At 41.6% G+C, this 21847-nt stretch overlaps 1 protein-coding gene across 1 annotated transcript in view; it reads left to right on the top strand.

The window, feature by feature from the left end:
* Window positions 1-875: 875 nt before the first annotated feature.
* Window positions 876-21847, top strand: part of PRR5 (proline rich 5) — a 45515-nt gene continuing 24543 nt past the window's right edge. The window contains exons 1-2 of the mRNA XM_083366328.1: window positions 876-1446; window positions 18866-18946. Coding sequence (XP_083222454.1) covers window positions 1316-1446; window positions 18866-18946 — 212 coding nt within the window. The 5' untranslated portion in view covers window positions 876-1315. The remainder of the gene's footprint in view (window positions 1447-18865; window positions 18947-21847) is intronic.

The raw sequence follows: 21847 nt of genomic DNA, 5'->3' as shown, positions 1-21847 counted from the left end.
AGCACCTGAAGCTAGAAAATACATGGAATATCCTTCGAATTTTCTTGAAAATGGATAGTCTCTGTTATGACCTGCAGAGAACCAGGTCTGCATCTGAAATTGTGCCAGGGTTAGGGCTGCACCTGGAGCTGTGCATATGGAAGTGTTGGCTGTTCTTTTTCAGCGTGCACATTTTGTTTGATGTTGAAACTGCTGTTGCTTCCTTGTGGTGCCTTGTCACATGGCTGCTAATAGTCAATAATGCTGCTGGTTAAGAACTTTGATGTCAATTCTACAGACACATTATCCAGCAGGCTCTATGTTTCTTGGTCCTCTGCCTTCCCGTTTACATGGAAACGGAAAGTTTCAGAAACTGAGATTCCTGCTGCATCCAGGTTTTCATAACCAAGCGAGTGAATACGTAGAAAATGCCTGCAGTTCCAAGTCAGATCATAGTTATGTGCAGCGAACCCTTTTTGTGACTTAAACGCTGCGCCTTGCAAGTGCGTCCCTTGACATACTGTACGTAGATACGTCCCTTACTGTAGTATATCCGCATCCCAGTTTAGGAAGCCTGGAGGAGCGAGGGCCCACGTGCCGGCGGCGTAGGACATCTTCTGAATGGCTTTGCCAAAATGAGGTCTCTGTCTCTTTAAACAGGTGAGATACGATGAGGCTTGCTCACCCTCTCAGCTCAGGCACGCAGGCAGCAGCTGAATTGTTCTTTGCCCCAGTGGAAGAGATAGAAATCCTGTGTGTTGCAAGGTGGCAAAGTTTCAGCGGTTGTGAAACTTTGCGGTGTAATTTCCATCCGTCATATTTTGTGGGTAGCTCTCCCCCCCACTTCTTATTGGCAGCTTCGTCTCCAGTTACCAAAGGAGGAGGAGGAAGGAGGAGTCATCTGCGCACTCGGTGAAAGAAGTGTTTAACTGTGGCAGGTGGAAGATTTGGGCTGAATGAATCTCCATCTGTTTGAGGCCCAGGAGAGAGAAACTTTGCGGTGATTCCTTGGCTGGGACAGGAAGGGCCACTTAAGAAAGCAGCGCCAGCCTATTGCGATGACTAATCGGGCTGTGCAGTGTCAGAATTGCTCTGATTAAAGGTTTTTGTCTTCATGCCGGCCAAGGACTGTTCTGTGGAGACTGGTTCTCTTTTATTTGTGTTTTTTTTCTTTCCTGTTGGTTTTCCTTTTTTTCCTTTTTTTTCTTTTTTTAAGTTTCACTTTTGAACAGCGGACGGAGAACTTGCCCCCATTGGGCGCGCCCGGCTCAGCTGCATATGTGTGTGTGGTGAAAAGGATGGGGTTTCTCTAGCCACCCCGCACAACCCATTGACCATGAGGACTCTTCGCAGGTTGAAGTTCATGAGTTCGCCCAGCCTCAGCGATCTGGGCAAGAGAGAGACAGCTGCCTTGGACGAGCGGGGGACTCAGCAGCAGCGGGCCTGCTCCAATGCCACCTGGAACAGGTAGGGCCTGGCCTTCCTCTTCACCCCTTCCCCCTCCCCCTCCCCCCAGGAATGTTCCCAGCAGAGCCCATGCAAGGAACAATTGCCACCAACTTGGTGGTTTTGGCTTCTGATTGGTTGATTTCCCTCTTCCCCCAAAGCCTCAGCTGAGTTTGCCCTTTGGGAGGAGGTTGGGATGATTTTTTTTTTAAAATGCCTGCCAGGATGTCCACTCCTTTCTGCATTCCATTGGTCTCTGTGGGTACCTGCCTTTTGGAAGCAAACACGTAAGAGAATGGCTTCAAATTTTGGAATGAGGGACATTGCAAGACTCTGGGTGATCATCAGTAACAAATACTGCCAGGGTGAACAGTTCCAGCATTTGTGATCTCTCCAAAGTGTTTTGAAGCACAGAAGTAGTATCTGCCTGTGACAGTTTTTCCGGAATTGCTTTGTTGTTGCGAGAGACCAAGAAGAGACATGATCACTTTAAGGAATTACAAACAAGGCAGCCCTTTGAAGCCCTTTTTGGAGACTGGATCAAAGTGTTGCATAGCGCTATTAAGTGCAGGGGTAGCTAGATAGCAAAAATAGGAACTGGAAAGAAATTTTATTGAAGGAATTGTACTCGCCCCCCCTCCCACTTTTCTTTCCTCATGTTGTAATTAAGATTTGTTTACTGCCAGGGTAAGAGGTCAAAACACTCAAGAAATAGCATGACAGTGCAGCCAAAACCTTGGCTCTTCTTATAAGCACGTGGCACTTGTTGAAAAGAGTCAGAACCTGACCATTATCTCGATACACATACAACAGACACCCTTGGTATTACCAAGACATCTAAGCCTGCTTTGTCTCTTTCTTATCTTATTATATTTTCTCAGTCTAGTTTACTTAACACTCAGTTTTTGACTTTTTAATATTTAAGAATGAGAAGTAGAATTTGTCTTGCATGTACTATTAGAACGTCCGTTGTATACCCAATGTGGATCAGTTTAATACTTCCAATTTTTAATAATTCTAATGATCATTGATCAATCATCAGAAGCCAAAGAAGGTTGCAGAATTCTTATCAATAGCTACTAGGAATTGTCTGGTTCCTCCTTCATGCTATGAATTGTTAGCTGCTAATGGATTTAGGATTTTCTCACAAGTTTAAATTTTCTTTTTACAGTTAGTATATTGCATGTTGGCCTTTTACTAGGCTTGGTCTTGTATCATAAATAAATTTAAAAGCATTTGACATTTTAATGTCTTGTTGTTCTTTTCAATGTTTGTACATTTCACCAAGCTTTGTCTTGATTTGATTAATCTAGGTGTAGCATGTTCTGTGAACAGAAACTCTGTGGTTTGAAAATTGGGACTTTGGGCACAGACTGTGCTGCGAACAAGCCAACAGGGAAGTATTCTGTGAAATGTGGTTAAATGAAGTAAGGCTGAAGGATGTCTATGCGGCACCCTACCATATCTGTGCCTTTCTTTTTTATATTCCCCCACTCATGCTAACCATTGTAGCTATTGACAACCCGTCACCATCCCTGGCAAAGATTGGACATTGGCTGTGTTTAAATACATCTGAATTGTAAAAGGGCAATGAGTCTGATCTGTTAACAATGATTGGTCTGATGGTTAATGCAGCAGGCCAGAAACTAGGAGACTGTGAGTTCTAGTCCTGTCTTGGGCATAAAAACTAGCTGGTTGACTTTGGGCCAGCTACTTTTTCCTAATCTATCCTACCTTACAGGATTGTTGCTTTGGAGAAATTAGGTATGGTTGCTGCCTTGAATTATTTGTGAAAAGAATAAAAGCAGGATTAAATAAATAAATGTTTGCCACAATAAGGACATAAAACAATGTGGAACACTATATATTGCTTCACAAAACTTTAAACTTGCAGCTTTACAGTCTCCCTGCAACACCTTCTGAAAATCACCTGCTAGATAGGTAAAAGCTGTGGTGGCGCAGTGGTTAGCATGTAGTATTGCAGTCTAAGACTGCCGACTGTCAGCAGTTCAATCCTGATTTCTATTCTTCCAAGGCCAGTAAAATGAGGACCCAGATTGTTGGGGGCAACATGCTGACTCTGTAAACTGCTTAGAGAGGATTGTAAAGCACTATGAAGCAGAGTATAAGTCTTAAGTGCTATTGTTAGGTGAGGGAAACCGGAATCTCAAATACTGGTAGTCTTTGGGATATGACCATAATGGAGCCTGCCCATTATGGTCCATGTCACAACTGTCATTTGGTGAAATGTCTCACCTAACGATTGCCAAATTCCTGCTCACTCCAGTGAATAGTTAAGTAGCTTGAATGTGCCTTACCTTCCCAGGCCTCCCAGCAGGAAATTGGAACCAATCAGCACGCCATGTATGAGTTGGGATTCAAAAGGTGTTTGCGTTGGCCCAACTGCAAACCTCTGCAAACACTGCTTACCTATCAACTACTTCACAGAATAGGTTTGCAGTGACCCCTACGGGCAGTTCCGGTATACTCTAAATCAGGATTGTCAAACTCGGAATGTCACGTGACGTGTTGCGACGTATTGCAGCTTTTTTGCCATTGCTGGCAATGGGGTGGGCACGGTTTCGTTATGATGCATCCAGCCCGCGGGCTGGCAGTTTGACACCCCTGCTCTAAATCAAGTCTTAACAGGGTTTGCACACTGTTGCAGAAATTTCCTGCCACGTTTAGAAACTTCTGCAGTGCTGTGCAGACCTTGTTAAGGCAGCAAAACAAAGCAGGTGAGACAAAATGGAGGTCGGATATAGGTCACTGCTGCACCAGCCAGGGATATGTGGTCTGCCCTTCTTCCCAAACATAGGTCCAGAGAGCTTGAAAAGATAAGCGCGATGGGGGATGGGCAGGTCTGGAGTAGTTGCAACAACTGCAGGGTGCAGGGATGGTTGGATGGAGGAGGGGGGGTGCTGCAGGATCCCTGTGGTTGGTCATAAGGACAAATGACCACAGGGTTACTGTGGCTGTTGTAATTTTGAAACAGGGTTGTATATAGTTTTGGGTCATCTGTCATAACTTTGAACATTCATTAAGTGACCTGTCATATTTTGAGGACCACCTGTAGCGTTTGTTTTAAAAACCTAGACAAGTTTCATGGCTGCATTAAGCATTACTGAGAGCATCTACAGAGAACTTAAAATTCTCATATAGCCAGATTGAAAAGGACTCCGAAAATCAGGCCAATCTAGGATCTAATCAAAGATCATAAGTTTACCTCCAGAAAATGAGATTTGCAAATTGTTGGCTGCAAGCTAAGTTATAAGGGATCAGGGAATAATTCTGAAGGAGACTCTCTTAAAAGAAGATGAATTAGATTTTATGACTCATCAAGATTAAGGGTAAATCACATCTTTTCATCCTCTGACTGAAAGAATTGAAATTCCTTTTAAGGAATCCGGAGCGCTCGTGGCCATCCTGCCTAGGAATTCTGGGAGTCGAAGTCAACACCTTTTGAGGTTGTTGAGGTTCAGAGATGCTGCTTTGGAATGTTACTTTTAAACTGTAAGTTTTTAAAAGGTATTTTGTGGTTCAGCTTCACAGCAGGCTTTCAAGACCTAAGTAAAATCCATTGAAAAGCTCCGCTGAGTTGAAATGATCGTGGCTGAGAAATTTTATTCAACACTCAATTGACTTTCTCACAGTCTGTTGCCTGTGTTCTGCAGGATTGTTTGCAGTTTCTCTCCTTTTGAATGTTTCTTCCGACCATTTTGTGAAGAAATGGAGAGCCAGTTTGACCTAGTGGTTAAGGCACCAGGCTAGAAAGTGGAAGATCGTGAGTTCAAGTCCCATCCAATGCCAATTGGGTGACTTTACGCCAATCACTCTCTCTCAGTCCAATTTAGCTCACAGGATTGTTGGGAAAATAGGAGAAGGAAGGTATGATGGATATGTTCACCAGCTTGACTTATTTATAAAAATAATAAAGACAGAAAAGAAAGAAAGAAAGAAAGAAAGAAAGAAAGAAAGAAAGAAAGAAAGAAAGAAAGAAAGAAAGAAAGAAAGAAAGAAAGAAAGAAAGAAAGAGACAACAGACCTTGGACAACAGAAGAACCAACCATATCAGCCTAGAAATTCCACTTTCCCGGGACCATCAAAGAAAAAAAAATCTAGTTACATCATTTTGAATAAACATTACAAATCCTTAGGTTATATTTGAATGCAACAAAACTATGCATATTTAGAACTGTTAAATCTTTTTATGAGGTTGAACCACATAGCCTATGTCTTTCTTTCATTGTAGATATTGTCCATTTCTTCCAGCAAAGATGTGTTTGTTTCAGTAAACCTCTTAAATCAGGACTTACTTGCATGATGCAAGATCTTAATTTGTATCTAGATGAACATATATGTTTAAGAAATCTTAACCTTTACCCTGTGCCATTTATCCTTTGTTTTTGACAGCAAATTGTTTGACAGCATTCATAACTAGGTGATAACTCTCTCCATGTTATGACAGTTGTGTAATAACCACACCCAAAGGTGTAGCTTCAAACCTTCCCCTTAATTTTGAGAGAGTAAGCCTCTCAGCCTATGACTTCATCATACATTGGAGGGCTATAAAAGAAACTGTAAACTTTATTGGTTTTTATTGTTAGATTTCTGAACGTGAAAGTTATTCGCCACTCAGTACTTAAAGCAAACAGATTTCAATCTTGTCATCACAAAATACATAGGTGGCTATTTTACAATTTTACAAAATATTACCACATCCATTTTTGAATATTTGTCCTTCGCTGAAGTTTCATTTGCACAGTAAAGTTATGTTTCATTTCATCATGTCCAGGTTCGCCATAGCATAAGTCATAACATAATAAATCTGTTCATATTTAAAATGCCACATCACTCAGTAGAGCAATATATCATTGCCGTTTAGCTCTTCCAAAAATTGTACACTTCCGTAGTGATATTAGTTATTTTGTAATGAGGTTGTTATGGCCTCACAAAGGTTGCGTGTGATGCTGAATAATAGATAGCTTATTATTAAATATTAATGCTTTGGGGAAACTTATATCCCTCCATAAATTATTCTCATTAACATTAAACCAATAACACATAGGTTTTTTTTACAGCCCTCCTTAATATGGTGAATTGTCCATTTACGGGAAACTTAGCCCAGCTTCCTATGAAGAGTTAGGCTACAGTATTTGCCGGGAAGATGATGAAATTACAATTAGGCCAACCAAGAATGAGAACTTGCATTTACATAAATTACACAATTTAAGACTTTTTCCCCTTTTCCACTGGAGCCTGACATCAGAAGGAGTTTGGTAGCGCCCTTTCTGACTGTGACTTTTAATAAAATGTGTTAGATCAGTGGTGTCAAACTGCTGGCCCACAGGCCAGATGCCTCACCGTGAAACCGCGCCCACCCCATTGCCGGCAATGGGGGAAAAAGCTCCGATACGTTGCGTGACGTCACATAATGTCACAAGTTTGACATGTCTGTGTTAGATGAACAAGGTCTTGGCAAACTTCTGATCCTTTGTCACTTCCTGTCCATCTGGTCTTAGGTTCAATGAAAGCAAACCAGGAGTCTTTGGCTGATTGAACTTTTACATTTCACGTGACAGTATTGCAATCTGAACCCCGTACAAATGCTTTCCTGGCTAATTTTAGTGCTCATGTATAGGTGTGGTGGGCATGCCAGTGCTAGTTGTGTGGGAGAGAGGGAGTTAACATGCCTTTGTTTGAAGCATTAGAAAGTTAATTGAAAGTCATTCCAGGTGAGGCTCATAACAGAAGGCCTGTTGGAAAACAGGTAGCCAGAATTAAGCATTTCCACAAACATAAACCTGGTTCTTGTTGATGGCCTAAAATTGCGTCTGGAGGTTGTATCATTTAAGTCTGGATGCTTGTCTTTACCTCGCTCCACATCCATCCAAACAGCTCTGAATGGAAGGATTAGATTTCAGCACAGTTTCTTAATATCTCTGTCCAAATTCAACTTGGGGTTGGACCAGAAAATTCCCCAAAGCAGATAATAGCAAACCATCTCTATCACATTGCCAAGAATAAGTGTCCATGCAACTGAGCTCAGTTCAAGGGTGTCCTTAGCTTTTTCTAATTCCAGAGATCCCCTCCATTTTCTGCCATTTTCAAGAAGAATATACTGCAGGGGTCTTCAGACCTGGCCCTTTTATGACTTGTGGACTTCAACTCCCAGAATTCCTCAGCCAGGCACAAGTCATAAAAGGGCCAAATTTGAAGTCCCCTGATATACTGTATTCAATATCCAATTTCACTTAAAATTTCCTTTACATTTGTGAGAAAACATCACAGGTGAGGTATAACTGTATTGTGACCCATAAGATTACCTGTGAACAAAAATTAATGTTTAACAAATCTTGATTAAAGATATGGGTCCCAGAGAATCATCTGAAAGGTACCCAGATACGGGTTTAACATCCTGAAGAGAAGAATTTTTTGAGCTCCAAATTAGATTTCTTTGGATTACTTTCATAACCACTGAGCACTGAATGAGGCACCTGGAGTCTAAATGGTCCAGCCATGGTTTCCTGTTACCAGGAAGACTTTAAAATGATTGTTCTCAGTAGGCCTGAAAAAGGATAGTGCTTACCTGAATTTTCATCCCTTCACCAAATTGCAGTCTCTTGAGATGGGAGTAAGAGAGAACATAGAAGCTATTATATTGAAGCAAGTCTAAACCAATATACTGTATGTTTATATTTTGCACTTATTCTACAGCCCTGCCTTTTCCATGGTTGTGAGGGAGTTGTCATAACTGGCCTAACTAATTTTCTCTAGTTGTGACAATAAGGAACTTGTATCCAAGTCTATCACGTTCCCTTTAGTCTTCTTCTCTCCAGGATAAATATGCAGATTCCGTCTCCTCATAGGTACATGAGTACCTGAAGAATCTTGGTCACTCTCAAAGTCACCAAGAGACTTGAAGACTGCATAGTTGAAGGGAAAGGTGCTGACATCCAAGAAACCAGATGGAGAGACAGCTTGGAGCCCCAAAGAGCTTCTCCAACCCAGACCCCAGCCTGGTGTCTTCCCAATGTATTGGGACTCCCCAAATTATGGGAAGAGTTGGGGATTGACATGTAGAGGACCTCTGATCTGTTGCTCCATTTCTGTCATTTGAGTATACTTCTCTCCATCTCTCTACTTCCTTGCTTCTTTCTTTGCTGTTCAGTTTTGCAAAGCAATCCTACCCCAACAGCCAGCAGAATTCCAATCTGGGGTGGGAATAAAGCCAGAAATAATCCCCATCCCTGTCTTACCACAAATTCTCATTTCAGTGCTTTGAAACTGAAGCGACAAAGCTCCGTTAGCAACCAAAGACAGTGCAAAGGAAAAAAAAGGGGAATAATTTATTCTAATGAAACTGGAAGGTAACATCTGAGTTTTGCTCAATTGTGCATGTAGTTTGGTTTTCCTATACTGGCTCAGAGCGTGACCCCCATAAAATATTAAGGTGACAGACCACTGAGACCTGACAATTTTGTCTTAATTCTTGATAAGGGGAACCTCTGAGTAAGAGAGAGCAAAAGCTGTATGCTAGGAATTCAACATCTAAATGTTAGGAAAGGAACAGACAATTCATTTCCTCATCAAACAGAACCAGAGATTATAAACTTGCTTTGCCTGTTTCCATCCACTATTAAGCCTTTTGTAGATTAGCCACGTTATTTGGAGGACTTCCAAGTTTTGATCCTCTGGGTCTGCTTGCTAATTCATCACCATCTTCCAGGCCCTTCACTGCTCACCTAAAAATCAGGCATCCCATCAAAACGTACCTTTGCTTCCACTCCCACTTACTGGTAGAATTTAAGGCTGGTATTTCTAAGTGCAATCCCAACATTTCTTACCGTAGCAATAGCACTTAGAGTTATATACAGCCCACTCTAAGCAGTTTACAGAGTTGGCATATTGCCCCCAACAATCTGGGTCCTCATTTTACCAACCTCGGAAGGATGGAAGGCTTGAGCCAGTGAGAATCGAACTGTTGGCAGTTGGCAGAATTAGCCTGCAATACTGCATTCTAACCACTGCGCCACCATGTCAATCCTAGAAGGATTTCTCCTTCTCATCTTCTGGCTATAAGCTCTCACACAGATAATCCTTGATTTATGACCCATTCATTTAACAATTGTTTTGAAGTTACAATGGGACTGAAAAAAATGACATGATCAGTCCTTGTACTTCAGACCCTTGTGGCATCCCCATGGCCACATGATCAGGATCCAGACGCTTGACGATCCAGCATGTATTTATGACAGTTGTAGTTTTTCAAGGTCACTTAATCACCATTTGCAACCTTCTAGGACTTCTGACAAGCAAAGTCAATGGGGAAAGCTGGTTTTTCTTAAATGACCCTATGATTCACTTAACGACTATATCAAAAAAGGTAGTAAAATCAGTGTGATTCATTTAATGACTACATCACTTAGCAAGGGACATTCCAGTCCCAATTGCGGTTGCAAGTCAAGGACTAAATCTAATAGGAAATGGAGGAATTGCTAGATGGTGGCTCACTCTAGTCTAGATGGTGACTTTCTAGAGCCAACATTGATCCCAATGCTTCAGGAATTCCTAGATATTTGGTGCCTCCATCTTGCAGGGTTTAATATAAGCTTAGTTCTCCCTTCTAGTCCCACGCAGCACCAGATATAAGTTCAGGATTTTCACAGCACGTTTGTCTCAGCCTGGGATGATGTTGATACAAAGTCAAGTATCATTATGTACTCAGGAGACCTCACTCCAAGCCTCGACCTTGTAGAAGTTAAAATTGCAGGAGGAAGCGTCACTTTCACGCTATTCAGGCAGGAGCAGAATCATCACGAATGGTGCCTCCAGCCTGCAACTCTTGCAGATGGTCCAGCAGGATACCATGCTCGATGGTTTCAAAAATTGGAAAAGATTTCTTGGTTCTAAACAAAATGTACTTTCTAGCAGAGATTGATCTATCAGGAAATAGAAGGTTAGGGATTCCAGGAAAATTACTGCTTTGGCGGTGACATTTCTGGGAAACCACTGAAATGCAGAGTTTGAAATCATTCCCAACTGTTAGAAAAACTTTTATCAGCTTTTGAACTATGCGCTCACATAAAATGGTCCAGAGTTGCATGTCTTTCCCAAAGCATTGCCTGGTCACTGTTTGCTAAGTTACACTTTCTTCATGCAAACATATCGTATAATTTTAAAATACGCACTGACTTTCCCTGGGCATAATCCTTCAAGTGAATTCACCCATAGCTCTCTGTCTGGCCTCTATCCCCAGCCTTTTAACTAAAGTAGCAGCCCAAAGCTTTTTTGCTGACAAATTTTCAGTAGGCAAGAAGAGTTTTATTTATTGGAGTTATTTATTGACCGTTTTTAACCTTGATACCACCTCTATCCTTCCAAGGACGGCCTGTTACGCAGACATGAAATATGGCAGGTTTTTTTTTTTCCTGGCTACACAATCCTTGGCTGACATGAGACGTCTCCCTGAATGATTTAGTTGACCTGCAGCAACACTCGGACCTGCCTCCTCTTTTTCTCTCTTCCAACCCAGCTGCCAGATAGATTCAGGGATATGCTTTTGTTTCAGCCTTGTAATAGTTGAAGCTGGACAAACTTACATTAATTTGAAGATGGGTTGTGAAGGTTGCCTGTTTCAAACTTAACAAGGATAAATCCTTTATAGACCTGGTAGCCACTGCTTCACACCCAGAGAGCCAGAAGCTGCAAAATATTAGGAACTGAATTGTGGCAATTCATTTACACATAATTTATTCAAGTCATATTTAACAGATAGCAGATAAGGGGAGTTGGAAAGGACTTTGGAGGTCCTCCAGCCAAACCCCCTGCCCAAGCAGGAAACTTTACCATTTCAGACCAATGGTTGTCCAATTTCTTCTTAAAAACCTTCAGTGTTGGAGCACCCACAACTTCTAGAGCAGGGGTGTCAAACTCAATTTCATTGAGGGCCGCATCAGCATTGCGGTTGCCCTCAGGGGGCCGGGTAGGTATGGCCAGGGTGGGTGTGGCCTACTGCATGGGCGTGGCTAGAGTGCGAATGGCCTACTGGGTGGGCGTGGCCAGCTCTACATCGTTGGCATCAAGGGTGCCTATGGGGGCCTGGGCAGCAGTGGGACAGATCTGAGGGTCTCTGGAAGAAGGAGGGTCTCTGGGCCAGGGCCAAGGCAGTGGGGACCATTCCCTCACTGTTTCCAGGATGGCTTCACGGGCCGCATGAAACCACTTCGCGGGCCACATCTGGCCCCCAGGCCTTGTGTTTGACATGTCTGTTCTAGAGGCAAGCCATTCCACTGATGGTCTGTCAGGACATTTCATGTTAGTTCTCTCCTTCATTAGTTTTCATCCATTGCTTCTTTTCCTGCCTTCAAGTATTTTGGAGAATGTTGACCGCCCCCCCTTCTTTATGGCAGCCCCTAAAATATTGGAACACTGCTGTCATGTCGCCCCTTCTTTTCATTAACTAGAAACACCCAATTCCTGCAATCCTTCTTCATATGTCTCCAGCCCCCTAATCATCTTTGTTATTCTTCTCTGCACTCTTTCTAGACTGTCAAACTGCCGGCCCGTGTGCTGGTTGCATCATACGGAGGCTGCGCCCACCCAAGCTCCGGCAATGCAAAAAAAAGTCACAATATGTCATGACATGTCACATGATGCTGCGAGTTTGACACTCGTGTTCTAGAGTCTTGGCATCTTTTTTTATATCGTGGCGGTAAAACCTGATTTTATCAGAATGCAGCTTTCAACTGAGAGCTGAATGAAAGCTGTTAAATATGGTGCGTGAAAAACCCAAAGGGTTCTAAATTTCTTTTTAGGTTTTTATATTATTTATTTGGTCACGTAGCCAAATATTTAGACTGGATTTGACATTTTTATTCACCAGCTGATGCAGATGATACCACTCTAATGGCAGAAAGTGAAGAAGAACTAAAGAGCCTCTTGTTGCGGGTGAAGAAGGAGAGTGCAAAACTTGGGTTGAAACTTAACATTAAGAAAACCAAGATCATGGCATCTGGCCCTCTCAATTCCTGGCAAATAGATGGGGAAGAAATGGAGGTAGTGACAGATTTTATTTTCCTGGGCTCCAAGATCACTGCAGATGGGGACTGTAGCCAAGAAATTAAAAGACGCTTGCTCCTGGGGAGGAAAGCCATGGCAAATCTAGACAGCACACTAAAAAGCAGAGACATCACCCTGTCAACAAAAGTGCGTATAGTCAAGGCTATGGTCTTCCCAGTTGCAATGTATGGCAGTGAAAGCTGGACCATAAGAAAGGCTGAGCGCCAAAGAATTGAAGCCTTTGAACTATGGTGCTGGAGAAGACTCCTACGAGTTCCTTGGACTACAAGGCGATCAAACCGGTCAGTCCTAGAGGAGATCAACCCTGACTGCTCTTTAGAAGGCCAGATCCTGAAGCTAAAACTGGCCACCTAATGAGAAGGAAGGACTCACTGGAGAAGAACCTAATGCTGGGAAAGATTGAGGGCAATAGAAGAAGGGGACAACAGAGAATGAGGTGGCTGGATGGAGTCACTGAAGCAGTAGGTGTGAGCCTAGATAGACTCCAGAAGATGGTAGAGGACAGGAAGGCCTGGAGGAACATTGTCCATAGGGTTGCGATGGGTTGGACACGACTTCGCAACTAACAACAACAACAACAAATTCACCAGCTGAGGCCTTCACAAAACCTTAGGATAGGCAGATTTTGTTCGATGGTGTTAAAAGATATTGTCACAGGATGTTAGTTGTCCCAGATAAAGCTGTTTTTGCAATTAGTGATGATATTGTCAGCGATTATTATTAGTTAAAGAGGTTAAGGTTTTCCTCATCATTGCTCCTCTATGGGAAAGATATAGTGCCTCTTCTTAGGGAGCGCAGTGGCTCACTGGTTAAAGACACTGAGCTTGTCAGTTGGAGAGCTGACAGCCGGGGTTCAAGACCCAAACTCCGCACAACAGGGTGAGCTTCCATTATTTGGCCTAGCTCCTGCCAGCCTTGCAGTTTGAAAGCATGCAAATGCGAGTAGATTAATAGGTACCATTTTGGCGGGAAGGCAACAGCGTTCCGTGTACCTTTGGCATGTAAGCAATACTAGTCACATAACCAGACAAATTATCTTTAGACAATGCTGGCTCTTTCAACCAAGAAATGAAAATAAAGACCTTGCCCTAGAGTCGGACACGATGGGCGGGGAAAACTTTTTACTCTTTTATGCTGGTTTGTATATTTCTGTCTATTGAAGGATAAGGAACTGTGCCAGAAAATTTTTAAAAAATCCTTTTTCTTCTAAGGAACATTTACCAATGTTCTGAAAGGCAGTTCGCAAATAATTGTATAAATCAACTCATCCTAAAGGAACACAAAGCAGAGTTTTTATTTTGAAACTATTTTACAATCTAGGGCAGGGGTAGGCAACCTCGGCTCTTTTATGACTCATGGACTTCAACTCCCAGAATTCCTGAGCCAGCTTGGCTGGCTCAGGAATTCTGGGAGTTGAAGTCCATGAGTCATAAAAGAGCCGAGGTTGCCTACCCCTGATCTAGGGAATGTGATGCAGGAATTCAGGAGCTGAACTCTCCCTACATTGCAGTCAAATTGAGCTTTTCCCCATGCTTCTTAATAGTCCTGCTCAATAGTGCTTCTCATGTGGATAATGCCAATCTGACCATTTTGGAGTGGCACAAACGAATCTTCCAGAACAGAAAAGGGTTAATGTTGTTTCTCACATGTTCCTACTCAAACCAGCTGTTTTGGGGGTTTTCCAGTTTGTGCTATGATTGAAGCACTTTCTGTCAACAGAAAGTCATTCTGGAATGATCTGATTAAGAAGAAAAACAAAACATTCTGGAATTCTAGAATGGAATGGATATTTCGCATATGCAGATCCCCTCAATCAGTGTTTCCTAATCTTGGAAACTTTTAAGACACATGGACTTTTGACTCCCAGAATTCCCCAGCCAGCCATATGTCTTAAAAGTCGCCAAGATTCTGAGTGACACATTTTCTGGGTGTGGGTTGCAGGATAGCTTTGCATGGAAAGAACAGGTCACTCCTTGGGCACTGAATCTGTGCTGGAGTATTCCAAGTCAGTTCCAGAAGGCTGGGTGAGTAAGGTTATGGTTGATTGAATCAGTCTTCATCAGAGAAAGAGATCTGGCCTTGTGACTCTGCACAACTCCAGGGTTTATGAGGTCATTTAATGCCATGCTTAATCATAAAGAATAAATGGAAGCTGAGTGCTGGCTGGGGAAGTCTGGGATTTGAAGTCCACACTTCTTAGAGTGGCTAAACTTGAGACACGCTGTTCTAGAATCTACTTTATTGCTTCATTTGCTATGTTACAGTAATTGCACATCTTCTTTTTGAAGAAGATGCTTGATTGCTTCAGGATATAACTGACTGTTGTTGGTACTCAGTTCTGACTTAAATGAGAGACTCTTAATTTTATTTATTTATTATTTATCCCATATTAAAAACACCTAGGATTGAATGCAGTCAGCAAAATCAGCAGAAACCTGGAAAAGATAAAGTCCATCAAGTAAAGCACACCTTTTTTTATAACCATGCTTAAGTGAACAATCAAATCTTAATTGACCCATGTAAAAAGAGGCAAGGTTCAGTTGTACAATTGTGGTGGCCATATTGACTTTTTTGCCTCCTCCAACATCCTGGTATTTATTACCCAAATAGTATGTATGTTGGAAACTTATATTCAAAAATGTACTGAAAAGCAGGTCACCATCTTGTTGAATTTGATAAATCTCACCATGTCAGGCTTGTCATGTTTCTAATGTGTTGGGACATAATTGTATGTTTAAAAGAAATGAGAATGAGATGCAAATCGGTGAAATCAGAATTTTTCTTGATTTTTATTAACTGGATTTTTCTGTAGTTTAAGTTCCTCTACGTGTCACAAACTCCAGAAAGCCCACCATTTATGTAGCAGTTTGTAAGGAACAATATGAAAGGGATGAAAAAAGGTCCATGGAATGTCTATAAAACTTCTTACTGTCCCAACTTGATGCACGAAGATTGTGACTATAGACCTCTATACATGTTATAGCTATGCGACAGCACATCATCACATCATTGCACAAATGATGCAACTACATAAGTTGACTGAGTTCAGGTGCAGTTGACACAAATTATGCAACAGTACTATTTATGCACTGGCATGTTGTACACAATATTGTGATATCATCCTTTTTACACCTACGGAAGCTGCAGTCCAACTCATGAAGTGCAGAACTATGATTCTGTAGGTTGTTGTTTGGCATAGTTTTACACTCTCAAGGAAGATGAAAAAAAAGTAAAACATAAATGTAAAAGAAAATAAATTCTGCTTCACTCAACTTGCTAGTGTTATTGAAATTATAAATTGTACACACCAAGGCTGCTATTAAATTTCACTGACTTCCTGAATTTGTTTTGTCCTTGTACCCCTAAATTTGTTGTGTGTTTTTATTCTCATTTGGTATTCAGATTGAAGGTGAATTTAATGCAGGTTTTGTGGATTTCTAGAATCTGCAGGAATTGTGTTATTTGCTTTTATTTTTATTTAATCGTATCAACCGTGAAAGAATAAAGCTTCACTTTTTAAAAGTTGTAACTGAGAGACAAGCAGATTTCACAACAAAATTCAGAATTCAGCATTTTCAACTTGCTGAGTAGATAGAATGGAATAGTAAACTACGTGGGCATTGAATTTACCCCAAAATTTAGCAAGAGAATTATTTTTATTTTAAAAAGTTCCACAGTTACTGCCTCTTAGGAATCAATGGTAGGTATGCTTTTCAATGGGACTTTATAAACAAACGAACTGCAAAGCGTTACTGAAGCCGACAGAAATATCCAGTGCTTTTTTTGTAAAAGAAAAAGTTGCCGGAAATCACACATGTCATACAACCCGCCTTGCCTACCCTACAAGGTTCCATCCAAAAAAGGTGCCGGAACTCCGTTCTGAGCGTTCTATGAGAAAAAAAGCCATGGAAATATCAAACGCTTTAATCCAAGATCATATAAACAAAGAAACAAACACATTTGTGGGATTTTAAACTATAGGTGAGGAGTGGTTGTTGCAGGTTGATTGTAAGAAACCAGTAAGTCTAACTTTTTTCTGAATGTAATCAACCAAAGATAGGCACATTTGCATCTTAGCAAAGTGCTGCAGCATATATATTTTTTTTCTCAAGAAGATTCAAATGTAGGACTCTTTGCTTGCTGTTATGAAGTGAAAGTAGAGAGAGAAAGAGCAAATCATGTTTTCTGTTTTGGTCTTTTTCTGCATTTCTGCCTTGCTAGGTGATGACCTCACTGCCAGTTTTAATTTCCTGCTGTTGTTCCTCATTTCTCTGCTGAGCAGCTATCTGTCTCTGCTGCAAAACAGCTCGTCCAGACACCTTCACTGTAGCAACTGCCCTATTGTAACCTGGGACTACAGTTCGGCATTGCAAATGCATTTCCTTTAATTAGAGAAATGGTCCCCATCGCCTACATGTAGCTGAGTCAAAAGAAGTGCACACTGACAGCTTAATTTGGAGGGGCCCCAAAGTCAGTGGGGTTGGATATTTGGGACTCTTCATTTTTCATTCATTTTGGAACCACGGATGATTTGAAGAGCAGAGCACAGGCAGCCTGCAGCTACACAAAGCATTCCTTTCATTCCAGAATTCCCAGACAAAGGGCACCTGCAGAGAGGAGGGTTAAAAAGGTCGAGATGGTGGTCGTGACCACAAGTTCAAAACCCAACTTCTTTTTTATATAAGATGCACATAAAAAAGATGGCGGGTTTCGATTGCATTTTTCTTTTGTATTATTACTCCTCTTCTGCCCTGCACCTGATGTGCCGTATTAGTTTTGAGGTTGCGCATGCTGATTTTTACAAACATAGTAGGTGCCCTAAGCTTCACTTAATACCATAAAGCAGGGGTCCCCAACCCCTGGCCATAGACCAGTAGCGGGCCACGGCATGCCAGCAACTGGTCCGCACAAACAAGCAAAGCCCCATCCGCAAGATGCAGGCAGCACACAAAACCACGCACCCTCCAGTCCGTGGAAAACCCTCTCTCCACAGAACCGGTCCCTGGTGCCCAAAAGGTTGGGGACCTCTGCCATAAAGCTAAGCAGCCTCAAAAATCTACAGAGATGTGGGTAAAAAAGTACAGGTAGTCCTTGACTTATAGTTCATTTAGTGACTGTTCAAATTACGACGGCACTTTTAAAAAGGGACCTACGACCAGTTTTCACACTTGGGACCGCTGCAGCGTTCCCCACGGTCACATGATCAAACTTCATATGCTTGGCAACTGGTTCCTGTTTATGACAGTTGCAGTGTCCTTGGGTCACGTGGTCACCTTTTGCAACCTTCTGACAAACTCAATCAGAAAATCAGATAACTGATCTTAAATTAGATAACTACAGTGTTGTTATCTACAATTAGAGAACCACTGATTCACTTAACAACTGTGGCAAGAAAGGTTGTAAAATGGGACAAAATTCACTTAACAAATGTCTCACTTAACCACAGACATTTTGGACTCCAGCATGGTTGTAAGTCAAGGGCTATGTGTTAAGCTTGTTCCTAAAGTGTCTTAAGGAAGACTAGAGTTAACACCAGGTGACAAAATTGTTCCAAACTAGAGGCAGTGTTAAGGGACGCGGTGGCTCAGTGGGTTAGGACGCTGAGCTTGTCGATCAGATGGTCGGCAGTTTGGCAGGTCGAATCCCGAGTGCCGCGTAACAGAGTGAGCGCCTGTTACTCATCCCAGCTTCTGCCAACCTAGCAGTTCGAAAGCACATAAAAATGCAAGTAGAAAAATAGGGACCACTACGGTGGGAAGGTAACAGCGTTCCGTGCGCCTTTGGCGTCTAGTCATGCCGGCCACATGACCACGGAGACGTCCTCGGAAAAGCGCTGGCTCTTCGGCTTTGAAACGGAGATGAGCGCCGGCCCCTAGAGTCGGAAACGACTAGCACGCATGTGCGGGGGAACCTTTACCTTTACCTTAGAGGCAGTGTTACAACGTTGATACTACTTCCTCATTCCCTTTGAAGGCGGGCAGAGTGGAGGACAAATGTGGTTTTTCCATGCTAATATCATTTGAGTCAGACAACTTAATAGATGACTGAAATATAGTAGTTATGTGACCTTGTAGTTACACCAAAGGAAACTTGAGTTTGGTTTTAACTTAGTGGAAAATGAGAATCTAGCCTGAAGATTCTACTCTAGATTCTTTTATCTTTTCTTTTGACAGTCTAATTTAACAGCTGCAGCAGCTGAGGGTACTTACCTCCCGAAATAAATAGTGCTTATTGGAATATTATTATTATTATTATTATTATTATTATTATTATTATTATTATTATTATTATTATTATTATTATTATTATTATTATTATTATTAGAGATTCAGACTGTATTTTCTCATCTCTCTTGCAGTATCCAGAATGGAGTCATAGCTGTGTTTCAGAGAAAGGGGCTTGCAGACCACGAGCTTTACAATCTCAACGAAGGAGTCAGGTGAGTAAATCAACATTTTCTATCCCTGCTGCTAGATAAATTTTCTCACTGTTTTCTGAGTACTCTCAACAGCTAATTGGCCTGCGTGGGTTAATTCTCAGTGGTAATTTTAAATAATTTGTGCGAGACAATGCATGTGTCACAGTCCAATGTACCTGAAAGTCACTGAGATGAAAAAGAAAACATCTATCCAATAAGCCAAACAACAAAACAAGTGATTGCCTTTGGTGGGTTGTGTTAGTTGCAAGCTTGCCATCTGCAGATCGGGTCAAAAATTCAAGATGGCAGCTTCAGTAACGGGTTGGTGACTTACCATCTTGGCTTTTTGACTCTTGCTTGTAAGGTGTTGTTCCCATAGGCGTCCAATAGGAGCCACATGATCTGATGTCAACTATATGGCAACTTTGCACAGATTACAGAATAGATACCCTTTAAAGTGCAATGAGATGGGCAGGATGGTGTTTTTTTGTTTGCATGCACGGACCCAGTGATGGGTAGAGTCAGTTACCACAAATGTAGGTAGGGATGCAGAAATGCAGAATGCTATAATTGTCATCCAGCCAGGCCTTGCTGCCAGTACGGATTTCATTTCCCATGCATTTGGGTTTTAAGTTTGCCAGTTAGTCCATCATTTTATTTCAGTCATTGAACAACAAAACAAAACAAAACATAAGCGTCTATGTTGATTAGTGTAAAACAAGCTATAAAATCATCTAACGATACAAGTGAAATTGTAAGTTAAAGTTTTAAGAATCCGGGACATAAAATTAAGACGATAAAGTATGATGCAATTTATATCAGGCAGCTAAAGGATTGTTGAGAATTAAGAGTAGTAAAATTACCAATCTAAAATATACCGAACTATTATAATACTTAAAAGCTATGGAAAAGTTGTAATCAATATTATCTCTAGAGAAAAAGTAGTGATGCAACGTATAAGGAAGAATACAGGTAGTCCTCAACTTGTAATCATTCGTTTAGTGACCAAAGTTACAACAGCACTGATATTTGTGATGTTTGTCAAATATCATTAGAAATACAAGTGTTTTTTTTTAAGGGTGTCTTCACTGGAAAGGCTGGGCTGTCTTGTAGCAAAGATGACAGAAATCTGTTGAGAATGGGGGCATCTGTTATTCTTGGCAAGGAAAAAAAAGAAAGTTCATATTAACTCACAGACGTGACAGAATTGGTTCATATTTGTTGAAGTGGCAGAAAAACATATGTTCCCTGGAACATTGCACAGGAAAAAAATGTACGTTAAGGGGTGTTTACGTCAAAAAAAAAATAGCCTGCCAAATTGCATACCGTAGTAGAAAAAGTTATGCACTCTGAAAAGATATAACCCAAATCCATGCAATAGCGAAATCTCTATGGAGATTCTCAGTCATCCAGGTCATGGTTGTCCCAAAGGTGTTTTGTGTGTGTGTGTGTGTGTGTGTTTTGCGAATGATCAGCTGTCTGCAAGGAATATAAATCTTCCATTCTCCACCATCCAGTCAGAGCTAAAGAGGCTTCTTAGATGAGAAGCAAAACATCTTCAAAGAAAAACAAGAAAGTCTAGTTCAGGGGTCGGCAACCTCGGCTCTTTTATGACTCGTGGACTTCAACTCCCAGAATTCCTGAGCCAGCATAGCTGGCTCAGGAATTCTGGGAGTTGAAGTCCACGAGTCATAAAAGAGCCGAGGTTGCCGACCCCTGGTCTAGTTGCTTCTTGAAAAAAAGGGGAAAAAAATCTTTGGCACATTCATGTAAAAGCAATTTCAGATTTACATTTTTAAAATTGGTTAGCTGTTTTTTTTTTAAACAATTGCAAAACTGGATAGACTTGAATAAGCATGCTGAGTGGGAGAGGGTGGGTTAAAACAGAATCAAGGTGAAATGGGTTGTGAGTCCAGTCTGTGAAGCACAATATCTAACCTAAGAGTGAACCTTGTGCCTCCAGGAAAATTAACAGGAAGCTGAACAGACAGCTGCTATCAACTCAGCATTTGCAAGTGACTTAGGAAGTCCCATCAACAAGTCTGAACCAGTTTTTGGAGCTTCCCGCCCACTTTTTCTCATTTGAAATGCTTTCTCTTTTGCTTAAAAGAACTTAGCTGATCAGAATGGAATTTGGTGTGTGGGGGTCTTCCAAGAAGCTCCAAGATGCTTTTCCACATGCCACTGACTCACAGTCCTGTTCTTTGAAAGAGTCACAGAGTAGTAAAAGTTAAGGTCAATAATAGAAGAAGCAGTCTGGGTAGAATTGCTAGGTAGTGTAGCAGTTCCAGGATACAAGGTACTCAAGAGTCTGACACCAGCAGTTAAGAAGTAGAGTCTAAAGTCAATAAGAAAGCTGGTTCCCTGTTCAGACAGGATTTGAAGCTAAGAGATGCTTCCTCGGTCATTGTTACAAGTGTTTACAGACTATCAAGGAAAAGCACAATTCTTGGAAAGTCCTGGCGTGCATTCAGGTGTAGCGAGTATTGATCATACCTATTTAGACCACAAAACAGGTAGTCCTCGACTTACGACCACAAAAATCTCTGTTGCTAAGTGAGACATTTGTTAAGCGAGTTTTGTCTCATTTTACGACCTTTCTTGCCACAGTTGAATCCAGTGAATCTGGCTTCCCCGTTAATTTTGCTTTTCAAAAGGGGATCACCTGACCTTGGGACCCAGCTACAGTCATAAGCATGAACCGGTTGCCAAGCATCTGAATTTTGATGACATGATCATGGGGGATGCTACAAAGGTGGTTAAATGTGAAAGTCACTTTTCATAAGTCATTTTTTTCCCCAGGGCGGTTGTAACTTTGAACCGTCACTAAATAAGCTGTTGTAAGTCAAGGACTACCTGTAGCTTCTTCTTGAGAAGATCACTCTTACCATGAGAGACTTCCAAGTGATGTAGGATTCCTGT

This window comes from Vipera ursinii (genome assembly GCF_947247035.1).
Source record: "Vipera ursinii genome assembly, chromosome: 6".
Taxonomy (NCBI): domain Eukaryota; kingdom Metazoa; phylum Chordata; class Lepidosauria; order Squamata; family Viperidae; genus Vipera; species Vipera ursinii.
The sequence above is the reverse complement of the archived record's forward strand: the minus strand, read 5'-3'. Positions and strand labels throughout refer to the sequence as shown.